This window comes from Grus americana, unplaced genomic scaffold, assembly GCF_028858705.1.
Source record: "Grus americana isolate bGruAme1 unplaced genomic scaffold, bGruAme1.mat H_38, whole genome shotgun sequence".
In the NCBI taxonomy this organism is placed as follows: Eukaryota; Metazoa; Chordata; class Aves; order Gruiformes; family Gruidae; genus Grus; species Grus americana.
Window position 1 is genome coordinate 2627 of NW_026561358.1, and position 12458 is coordinate 15084.

The 12458-nt window shown below is 35.9% G+C and overlaps 1 protein-coding gene across 1 annotated transcript in view; it reads left to right on the forward strand.

Annotated features, from left to right (window-relative positions):
* Positions 1-943: 943 nt before the first annotated feature.
* The window catches only part of LOC129200306 (mucin-6-like), a gene marked incomplete at its 5' end in the record, with an annotated part of 50619 nt that continues 39104 nt past the window's right edge, over positions 944-12458 (forward strand). Inside the window, 6 exons of the mRNA XM_054811629.1 lie at positions 944-1006; positions 4281-4521; positions 6142-6268; positions 7438-7525; positions 8679-8788; positions 10657-10864. Of these exons, the coding sequence (XP_054667604.1) occupies positions 944-1006; positions 4281-4521; positions 6142-6268; positions 7438-7525; positions 8679-8788; positions 10657-10864 (837 nt within the window). The remainder of the gene's footprint in view (positions 1007-4280; positions 4522-6141; positions 6269-7437; positions 7526-8678; positions 8789-10656; positions 10865-12458) is intronic.

Below are 12458 nucleotides of genomic sequence, written 5' to 3' on the forward strand. Positions count from 1 at the left end.
CCTATTTTCTCTGTTGCTAAAGATTCTAAACATTTAATAGAGAATTACATGGTTTCTACAGTATATTTGCTCCTGCTATCTAAGAAATACTCGACCTGACAAACTTTAAAAATGAGTAGCACATTTCTGAAGCACCCCAGGTCCTTTTTCTTACAGCTTGCTTTGGTTGTTATCATCCAGCTATTGACTGTATGAAAGTTTACTCCATGCATGTACCACCTCTGTCCTTGCACAGGGCTCACTGCTTGTAGATTGGCTGTGGTGGCCCTTTTCAACATCTGTCTTACACTCTGGGCAGGAAGCAAGCTGCTAGGTGAAAGAACCTTTGGGTATGTATGAGGACACAGTGCAGTTGTGCACATGCAGTAGGTCTGGGTATGTGACAGAAGAGGGACCATACCGTAATCCACATTTACTCAACATTCCTTGCTTCTCATAATCAGAAGGGCTTTGTGAAGAGGTGGGTGGAAGGGAGCGGGTAACAGCTTTCATTGTTTTGCCTCAACATGAGGAGCAAAAGCAACAACTAGGCCTGGGGATTTCTCACTCTTCAGCTATAGATCCCATGATACTTGTGAAGAACATGTATTTTCCCAGTTTTGGCTGTTCCCTCCACTACTTCTACCCAGATGGTGGAATAAGAATTGAATAACATGAGGAAAAATTATCCCACATTCTTTTAATGATTTGAGGATGAAGTACAGGAAATCACATATTGCATAAGATTTCTGGCAGCTTTAGGTAATGTTTTACCAGTCACAGAAGAATTTTTTATTACAAGATGAAGTTTTCCACTATAATTTCCATTCAGTCTTGTGTGGCAGGACACAATCGTACATGCTGACCCTGCTTTAACTTGTACCATGTTTAAAAATAAATAAATATTAATCTTACTTGCCATCAGAGGATAACTTCTTCCTGTTATCTTTTTTTCCTTTCACAGCTTTTGAAGGAAATTATTGGTCCCACTTTTTTCTCCAAAAACAGAAAGAATCTCTGCAAAGAAGTAAGTGCCTGACCTGGTATTTAAAGTTCATGTTGCAACTATGAGTAACAACTCAATTCTATATTGCAGAAGACACTGTACAAAACACATAATAAAAATAAGTCCTTGCCTCAAGAGCATACATTTTAAAGCATTAGTTTTAGAAATTCTCAATTAAGAGTTTGCCTGTAAAAAGATGGTAAAATATGTTGTCTCACTCTGGTAAGTTTTACACTAATTGGAAAGTGCTTTAGTGTTCCATGCTGAGGTTTCGATGCCTAAGGATAGAAACTGTGAGCAGTTTAGTAGCCTTCCACATTTAGAAATTTGCTATTGAAGTAATTTGTGTGATCTGTTTGATTTTCATTCCTGCAGATTACTGCCTAATATTACCCAAGAATTTAGGAAATGGATTCTTTTGATGCTGCAAAGTCCAGGAAATTAAACAAAGCTGATGCCGCATATAGGCTAGGTCTATGACATTATTTTAAAGATTTTAAAGATTTTAAAGATTGCAGGTTAAAACAAATCTATGTGCAAGGGAAAGATCAGAATATGAAATAGTTCTGCCTCACCTTCATAGCCAGCAGCCAGTGGGGAGTCAGGGTATGGACAGATATCCACTTCAACATCCAGCTGTGCCTGCTGAAGCTATTGTTGCCACAGTTCTGGTAGTTTCCCAGAAGTTTTCCCTTAACTCCTAAGAGGCTTCTGTGTATGCACCCAAATCTGTAAGCAAAATTAACTCCAGCCACCTACTTACTGCAAATTTGTACTAGTCCTTCTGAGTCTAAAAATACAAAAGATAATAAGATACTACTGTTTTTTGTAATGTATGCCAGGTCAAAACACAAAATAATTAGCATATTATAGCTTTAAAGTACTAAAAATATTAGGTATCAGAAGTACTGTTAGAAAGGCAAGTACCATTAAAGTGTTAACTCATAATTAAAATGGTAAGTTCTGACAACAGTGATTGTGGTATTTTCTGTTATAAAGAAATTTCACTGTGGTTCAAAAGAAGGCTGGACAAGTACTTGGAAGCCAGAGCACAAGAGGGAGTAAGCAGGCAAATCCTAATAGCCTCACAAAATCACCTGAATAGAAAATAATTGGAGACTGAGAGAGTGTCTGGGGAAGTATACGTGCTTGACCTGATGGTACTCTTCCCTCAGGCAGTCTCTTAATGATCACTGCTGGAAGTAACATACTGAGCTACACCAACCTTGGTCAGAACCAATACAACTTTTCACATGTTTTTTCCTGAAGAAATGTGAAGCACTGACTTTTCAATTTAAATTTAATTCATTAAACGTTTAGTTTTCCACATCCATGACAAGAATGAATAAATGTCATCATGCTAACATGATATACTGTATTTTACAAGAGGTGCTGTTCTATAAGGCAATAACCCTTCCAAAAACACACAATTTTGACTAGATCCTTTCTAAAATAAATACATATATCAGTCCTAGTATTCCAAACAATTTTTCTATCATATTCTATTTACAGACTTTCTTCCTAGTAATCCATAATCTTAATGTTTTACCTTAAAATACTGTGCTTTACTGTTGCATACTGTTAAAAATCTGTGTACTCCAAAAGTTGCTGCATTTCAGTGGTTGATAATGAAATTCTTGATCCAGTTTGGGGACAATGCAGAGGTGTAGAACAAAAAGAATTATATAAAATGCAAATTTATCATAATGAGAAGCATTTCTTTAGGCAGAATAAGCAGTGTGGCTTGAATTAGTTGAATTTTCATTCAGCATAAGCATGGAAAAGCTACGTGAAGTTTGTACTAAAGGTAAAAATAGTTGACCATTTGTGATCAGCAAAAAAAAAAAATAAATCAGTAGCTCATCTCTGTCTTCTGTCTGTTCTTACAAGAGGAACAGTAGGGCATGGATATACACAAAAGAAAATCCCTAGATATCACTTAATAAAAACTGAGCTCAAAAGACAAACATATAATCTAGTTTTAAACTTTCTTGAGTTATTGACATTCCCATTTGTTATTTTTCTCTCATAAGATTTTAATAAAAACAAATACACTGAAGGCACTCCTATATTTATAGAAAGGGGCACCTATTGCACTCTGACCATTCTGCAACCCCAGGTAATCATTCCTTGGCACACTCTGAAAAAGCTGCAGTTTGCTGGTCAGTATCACTTAAGCACAATTTATTAAACTAGCTGGAATTGGGCATGAAGTATCAATGATAACAATTAGCCAATTCCTATTTTCCAGTCAGACATTTTGGATAGCACACAAGTATGGAAAAGGAGTACTTTTTGACCACAGGTAACAGCTCATCGGGAAACAGTGTTTTCTACATGACCTGAATAAAAACAGTAGTGTTCTGTAGTCATTTGATCACTCTTTAAGAGTAAAAGTGTTTTGGCTTTAAAGCTGTGAATATAAATTGCAGGTAGAGTTTGCTAAACTTACCTGATACTTTGTGCTTCTAAGATATATTCTGAGATATTTGAGCTTCATATGACTCCATAAGCAAAAATAATTAAAAAACTAAAAGTAACGATATGAGTCTGGAAATGTATAACCAAGGACATGATTTTACTTACTTCAGTAGTTCTATCAACTTCAGAGGGACTGTTCAAATGCTTTAAGTAGGTACAGAAATATCTAACATCAAGCGCTGGAGTTGTATATCTTTTTTGATTCATTTCAACCTCCTAAAATCTGTCCACTCAGATGAAAAGTGATTACTTTTTAAGAATGAAAACTGATTTAAACATTCCATATATTTACAAAGCTGGCTAGAACTTTGTCAAAGAAACACAGAGCCAAAAAATGGGAACTTAGAACTTGGGCCTTGAAGACTCTTTGGATATCTAATGGTCTGACTGCAATGAATCATGATACAGTAACACCATAGACAGCTTCGTAAATGTGCCTGAGATGTTAAAGGTCTTTCCAGTAGCAAGCTGTCACCTTTGCAAACAGATTGAGCAGACCGAAATAAGAAGGTAAACCTTTATATTACCCACGAAGGAGATGGAAGGCTGTTTCCCAAGCTAGGAAGAAGCTAGGTAGCTCTCCTCTGCTTACAGTAAATAAGAATATTGATCTGACTACAACTACTGTTTCACTTCCTGACTTGAGATAAAATTTGGAGGTTGCCAAAAAAAAAAAAGCTAGGATGTTGTTTACATAATTAATCTGAATAGAAACTTACTAGCTTTTCCTGCTATTTATATTTGAAAAGGCAATCAGAAAGAGCAAATATGCTGTTAGGAGACCTAAATCCATTTTTCTCTTTCACTTTTATAGTTTTGAGCAAGGAGTCCTGTTCTACCTGGGGTGGAGGGCATTTTTCAACCTTTGATAAATATCAGTATGACTTCACTGGGACCTGCAACTATATCTTTGCAACTGTATGTGATGAAACCAGCCCAGACTTCAACATTCAGTTCCGCCGTGGGCTGGACAAAAAAATTGCGAGGATCATTATTGAGCTGGGACCTTCTGTTGTCATTGTTGAGAAAGGCAGCATTTCTGTCAGGAGTGTTGGGTAAGATTCTGTGATGAATGGGAAAAAGTGTTTAAAGAAGGCAAGGAGTTATATGGCAGTTACACTAAAGAAGACTATTTTGTATCAAAAATGAATTAACAAATTAGAGAATTTGGCACAGTTAACTGGACTCTACTCTTATTTCTCCCTATCAAGCATTCACACTCTCTAGATAGGTACTACATTTGCAGTTATTTGAATCAAGCTTAGAGTACATTTGTGCAGGCAAAGGCATAAACTAACCTTCTCGGACCAAAACAATTCTCTCATTGAAACTACAGTCTCCTAGATACTACCAGTCTGCTTATGCGGTATCTCTATGCTTATGTAGTATCTCTACTACAAGCACAGATGAAATAGCTTATACACTTTAGTAGATATTAGTTGAAATTCCTGTGTTTTACTTAAGAGTTCATTTGATTTGAGACATAGACAACTCTGAACCCTCTGTGCTAAAGATAACACATATAAAGGGTAAAAGAGAAACTTTGAACTATACAACCAACAGAGAAATATTGGAGGGGCTTACAAAGAAGTCCTTGTGTATGAGACCACTGACTGTTCACATTATTCCAAGGATTACCATGTCCAGAAAACAGCTGTTTCATTCATTTATTCATCAGCTCATCATTCATTCATTCTTCTAGAAAAATTGCTCCCATACAAGGAAATTTCTCCAGAGGAGTTTTCAGCATTTTTATCAGATAGTCGGTTTTGAATTTTTGTCTGTGAGTACACACAGTTACAGGAAATAATTGACTGTGGATAGTCTGTATCTTGTTATACTTACCTGGGTACAATATCTACCATGACAAAAAGACAACTTGCAGTTATACCTTAATTTAGCAAACTGTATTTAGAAAAACTTGCTTTATTAGTTTATGTTCTAGGAAAACTATATAAATCTGTGGGCATAACCTAATGATCTGCATTTTAAATTTTTGTCCTACATTCACAAGAACCAAATGCCATGACTGACCTGGTCTGACACTGCACGTAGCCCTGCTTCACATGGAAGGCTGGCCTGGGCGACTTCAGAAGGTTGCCAACCAACTTTTCAATGATTATATCACATACTTACTGAGTACTTAAAAAAATGTATTTGTTCTTTAATGTTGTTAGTTTGTAGCATTAGAATTCACCTGCAATGAGGAAAATCTAATTCTGCTACAACATTGCCATTATGGGTTTCTTTAACCTTGTCAGTTTTCGGTTGTAGCAATAATTCCTGTATTAACAGGCTGTCATCCATAGAAGCTCTGCGGGATAATCAGCAACAGTTCTACCACACAAACTGAATTCTTACAAGTTCTTGAAATGTATAACTGTACCCTAATAAAGCCAAACCAAGTGAAGATGCCAAGTTCTGTGCAAACATTTTCACTGCTATAATCAGTATGCAACTGTCTCCTGGTGATTCTTCTATGAAACTGCTGACATTGGTTTTCAATCAACAGAAATTTTAATGTATCTTGAAATGTTACAGTTACAAAGGAAAAAATATCTATTTCATGTTGCTGCAAGTACTCAGATTGTAAACATATTATATCTGAAGAAGATAACTAATACCCGCATAATATTGGTATGAGAAGGTCAGTTTCTCTTCTCACCTTATTACAGTGTCATTAAGTTGCCTTACACCAGTAATGGAATTCAAATAGCACCTTATGGACGCAGCATCCGTCTGGTGGCCAAGCTGATGGAGATGGAGCTAGTTGTCATGTGGAACAATGATGACTATCTTATGGTTAGTAAAATGGTCTCATAACGAAGAGAAAATTCTCAGTGACCTACTGGAATGACAAATTGTCTTTAGACTTGGGTGCTTTTTGCATGTGTTTACTATTTGGATATTTATTCTTTTCCTGCTTCATCCGTTCCTCTTGAAATAAACAACTTTTTGCTTTTTATACCTGCATGTTTCTTTTCCTTCCAGCATTGGTAGTTAACCAAAGCCACAAATGTTGAGACTTGTGGATGCTTCTACAGATTTTAAACTTTCCTCAGGCTATTCCAGCAGCTATAATGTTTTGCTAAAGGGATGTTGAAGTTTTTTAAAGTTGTGTAAAATTTAATAGTGGTCTATGCCATAGCTTTGTTGTTTCTACTGTGCTTCCCCTGGACATCTTTTGGTTTTAAACACATGGTGTTCCTACCAGCTCCTTTGCTCCTTTCCTTTTTTCTAAATCTTTTCATGTTTTCCCTCCAAAATCCCTAATATATTTTTGAAAAGAGGATACATTTTCTCAGCATGGCCTGTGATATTAATGCCACAAAAGACACTGAATTCTAAATTGGTAAGTTTGCTAAAACAGGGAGATTGTTATGATTATAAATTGTCTGGGAGATTTACCAGCACTACTATCACACATATAACAGGAAATCTCTTGTGATGGATACACACTACATTGTATGTATAGTCAGATTATTTCCTCTGATCTAAGGCTTTGATAATAATTCATTGATTGTAGCCAGTAGTAGTATTACCACTTTACTCTCCAGAGCAATAGAAAAATTGAATAACCTTCTTCTGAAAGCAGATTTTCTTCCTGTAACCTTCAATTTCTTAAAAGAATAAAATTGTGCTTTGTCAACAATGATGTCAGGAAGAAAACAGCATCATTTCCATTTCTATTTTTTCTATCTCCTTAGAATATTATCCCCCCTCAGTTCTCTGGAAATGTCTTAGAATCTTATTAATTTATTAAATAAAAAAAATCACAACATTCACTATTTGCCTATTGGGAAAAGAAGTCGCTGCTTCCAAAACTTTTCCTCCAGTCAAGTCACTGAAATTAATGAGAAGGATCATCTTTAACTGAATCCTTGAACTGAATTTGTTTGAGAAAGGTAATGCTGTATAGATAATTTTACTTAGGGCAATCCTTTTAAATGTTTTGGTTTATTTTATTTTAGGTTTTGACTGAAAAAAAATATATGGGGAAAACCTGTGGAATGTGTGGAAATTATGATGGTTATGAATTGAATGAATTTGTGAGTGAAGGTAAGATCTAACGACAGGTCAGATGGAAGAAGACCTAGTTAAACAGTTAAACTGAGTCAAGATGGAAATTTAATACTATACTAACATTGCTCTGACTGCTCAATTTCAGATTTGAGCAAAGCACTCCCATAGGTCACCAACACACCTATCATATGATTATGCTACATACTATTATTTGCTATGATGATAATATTGTGGGTTCCTCAGACAAGTGATAATGACTGTCTTCTATTTTAAAAACAGGTGGTAAGGATCACACTCTCTCATCGAAATTTCAGAACAGTCTAGGTTCATAGCAAGGTACAGTGAGGGAAATTATTACGTTAGGCAGAAGCAAGAATGAGGCTGTAATAAAAAGAACATAGTGGACAAGAACATTAAGAAGTAGTGTGCCCTAATAAGGGTGGATCTTTAGAACAAACTAGTTGGTGCTGAGAACTTGACCTCTGTGCTGTATGTGGTTTGGATGGTTCACTTCAGAGTGTCTCTAATCTGGCCTGTTGAACTGATGCCCATTAGTAGTTGGAGCTTATTACACATGCTCTTGGAGCACATGTTCTGGCTTGGTTTCATCTTAAAGGAACTCTAGGCCAAGATCACTCCAAATTGTATGGAGTGGGGATGTTTGGAAGATTTGCTTTAAAAGCACACTGCTAATCTGAACTACAGTGTTAGTGTGGAGATATTAAATTGCACAGTAGACTAATCTCAGATGAACATAGCCAGATGCAGTTTTCTATACACATCACAGAAAAGAGTTCTAAAAAGTATACAATATTTTTTGGGTTGTGATGAGTGTAAACCCACATATAGGGAAAAATATAAGAATGGGGGATGAGGAGAAGAGGCATGAATTAGCAGCTCACAAAAGATAGCACAGCAGGCAGAAAAATGGTAGCAGCTGGTATCATGTAAGGTAGTAGATGTGGTAGGTTTGGAAATAGCTCAGAGAAATTATCAAGATGATAAAAGTATGCTTTACTGAATAGACTCCAGGTAGAGTGCAAAAGAGGTAGTTGTTATCATCAGGAGGATTAATTAGTAGGACCTTTCACAGTCAAAGAGTAGAATCTGAGTTTTGCTACATCACAGCAAGAATTAAACAAATCCATGTGGGCTTTTCCCTGACAAATTATAACTGTTCATTTTGCAGGTAAATTGCTGGATACATACAAATTTGCTGCATTACAAAAAATGGATGACCCATCAGAGATCTGCCTGTCTGAGGAGATATCAATTTCCACCTTTCCTCACAAAAAATACGTAAGAAAGATCTTCTTGGTTTTCTGCAGCATGATTCTTAACAGAGCTGGAAAGATAGATAGATAGATAGATAGATAGATAGATAGATAGATAGCAACAATGGAGAGGCAACAGTGACATAAAACTGACTTCCATGAAAATGGATAAAGCCAAAATTTGTATAGCATATGAGAAAGAAAAGGATTTCTTTGCATTAAAATACATTTTGAAAGAGGCCCATGGGCATTACTGAGGCTGGGCTTATATCGCACATATAAACCTACCCACATTTAGCTCACAGCTTTCTGAAATTTCATGCAGGTCATCACAGGAAATTCATGGATACCAGTGAAGTTTTAAAGAAATGTTTATTGAACAACTGGAGACCTGATTATAAGCTGTACAGACTTGAAGACATTCAATGATGCTTTAAACATATTGCCAGATAACAACGATAACAGGGCCAACCACTACCAACTGCTATCACTTCCAGACCTAGAAAATCATCATACCTGAAACATGATGCATCCATGTAACTATGGTTGAAAGAGGAAGCTTGGTAGCAGCAAAGAACAAAAGGACTTATATTTCTTAGATTTTGCAGATACAGGAATCAAATCCTACTTAAGATGTTCCTGTTAAGTTGTTTTACCAGGGAAACTCAAATTTTGCATTCCTGCACAGATTTTACAGAATCACAGAATGGTTTAGCTTGGAAGGGATCTCTTCAGATCATCCAGTCCAACCCCTCTGCTCAAGCAGGGTCAGCTAGAGCAGGTTGTCCAGACTAATGTCCTAGTAGATTTTCAGTATCTCCTGGGTGCATCTTCCAGGCTGAGGAGGTGGAAACTCCACAATTTCTCTCAGCAATCTCTGTGTGTGTGTGCTTGTTTGTTTGTTTGTTTGTGTGTTTGTTTGTTTGTTTGTTTTTTCTACCTAGCAGGTCATAAAATCGCCATATACCTAATGGCAAATGCTCATTGCTATCCTCTAAAAAGCATTTCACTTTACACAGAATGATGATGCTTTGCAATTCTCATGTACTTATTTGTTTACAGTATGCAGGTGACTAGTAATTACAGAATGCTTAAAAAGTTTTCTCTTGAAATAGGAGATTTTTCTTCTTTTTTCCTTAATACTTTCATCTTATTTTTCTAGCAACCCAAGAATCTCTCAGTTTGAACATAGAAATCATTCCTCTTACTAAAAAGTTTAGCTTTCATACTACAGAGGAAGAGCCAGCTAGAATCCTTCTGAAATTCTCCTTTTCCCAGAACAGAAAAAGAAACATTAGTTTTGTAGCATTTCATTAACAAGAGCAGGAATAAAGAACAGGAGTTTCTGTGGGTCCTGTGAGGAAGATACTTTTCTGAAGATAAGGATTGTAAGTATTACTTGCATTCACACTGAAAATTAGTTTGATCTGATGGAGAACTTCTGTTGGTTGGGAGGTTTAACCTTTTTAGATTGTTTCTCTTTGAGACCTTGTACTGCAGCAGGCAGCATGATAGGCAATACAAACATACCAAATGTTTGCTCAAAGGGGGATGTTTGTCCTGGAACTGAATCTCCATGAGACAACACACTCCCTGCCTGTAATGTTCTCAGCCATTTTTATGGGGATTAATGGTACTGAAAAATGAGTTAATTTTCCACTTAAGGCCAGTTGGAACTAATTTAACATATCAAGATCCTTCTATTACACAATGCATTTATATTCCCTTCTGTTCATGAACTCATGCATTTTAAGTCAAATGCATATTACTAAACTGTAAGGGAAAAAAAGCAAACAAGCCAACAAGAAAATCATAACTAGCAGTGATATTCTACTGTGGTTTTCACATGCGGAAAACACTACTAGCAACAATTTTCTTTCTGTTTTTATTTAGGCCATGATCTGCTCTCAGCTGCTTAACTTGGTGTCACCAACCTGCAGCGTACCAAAGGACGGGTTTGTCATTCGTTGCCAGCTTGACATGCAGGACTGCAGTGAGCCTGGACAAAACAATTGCACTTGCTCTACACTGTCAGAGTATTCAAGGCAATGTGCTATGTCTCATCAAACGGTGCTCAGCTGGAGAACTGAAAACTTCTGCTGTAAGTTCAAATGTTTTATTCATAGGAGACTGTGCTTAAACTTGCTATATCTTATATAGAGGGAGAATGATGATTGACTGGAATTCAAATCAACTGATAGAAAAGTCTCTGCTGTCTTGAATCAAATAAATTATTTTCTTAATAGAACAACATTGGTCTTTGGTAAAGCATTAAGAAGAGCACAGAAACCTCAAAGGAGAAGGAGGAAGCATGAAATGTAGCTCCTACACCTAGATCGGTGACCATAAAGGAGAGAAACATCCATGTGAAAACTGTTGAATTTCTCGGACTTCCAACAGGAGGCTGTTCTCTCAGTACTGTTTTTTCATTATTGTACATAGCAAATTGGCCAGTGAAGAGAGAGAACTTTTAAATGGCCTCTAAAGTCTTTGAACCTTTTTGCTAACCATTGCCATAGCCCCTTTTATTCAAAGGAGATTTTCAGCAGTCCATTTTCAGATGCTCAACCTTCTTAATTACAGTTACTGATAGGAAGTGAATAGGAGGCAAATCTTCCATTACTCTCCAAGCTGTACTTCATTAGACATACTTTTTCTACTTTGTTATCAAAGTTCTGGTTCACTTTTTGCAGTCTTTTTGAATTTACCTGAAATTTCAATCTATAGTCAGTGTTATGTAGCAGGATTAATTGTTTTATAAGAGAAAATGTTGATTATAAAAAAGTCAAAAGTAACTTAAATTGATGTTGTTATTTCTAAACCAACTCACACATGAAATCATCAGAGATGTAGCTCATGAAAAAAGAGGAGCTTTCAAAATTACCTTGATTATTATGATATTGTCCTTCAGAAGCATGTAATTTAATCCTATTTTTATTTATCCTTTATATGAATATATGGTCATGGGTAGCAAGTTCACAAAATAAATTGCTTTGACAGGAATATATTTCTTCTTCTTATCTCTTGATTCTTACTTTGTTTCACAAATCTTTAAGATTGGCTACTATTTAGATTTTAGTGTATGAATAGTAAAATCCCAGTTGAATTATAGTCCTGAAGTCATTGTTTAACTTGCCATAGTCTATTGTCTCACTATTGTTACTTATGAGGCCTTGAATCATTTTGCCCTTCCTGCATCTCTGGTGCCATATTCTTCTATTCTCCTCTTGATCTTCATGTACTGGTGCCACTCTTCTTTTTTATTTTGTATTTAACATTAAGTTTTCTTTCATTCTTTCTTCATACTTACTGTGAATATTCTCTACTAAGCGCCATTATTATCCCTGACACTTTAAAATTGCACTTCTTTCTAACATAATTTTTCCCCTCCTCTTCTCCAGGGTTATCCATCTTACCTAAATTGGCAACCCATTTTATTCTTTGGTTGGTCTGCAATTGGTATTAATCCTTCAAAACTGTAAACTCCTCGTGGCATTTTATAGATTCAGATAAATATTAGTAAAGCACTGTGTACATTGACAGACTTGTACAATAATTCTTACTAATTACAGTAAAATAATAGCCTGTTTTTCTCCAAATCATAGCAGTTTTCATGTTGCCAGTAGAACATTACTAGAACTGGTAGTAAAGTGATTAAAGACAAAGCTTTGAACTTTTTAGATAATTAACTTTTT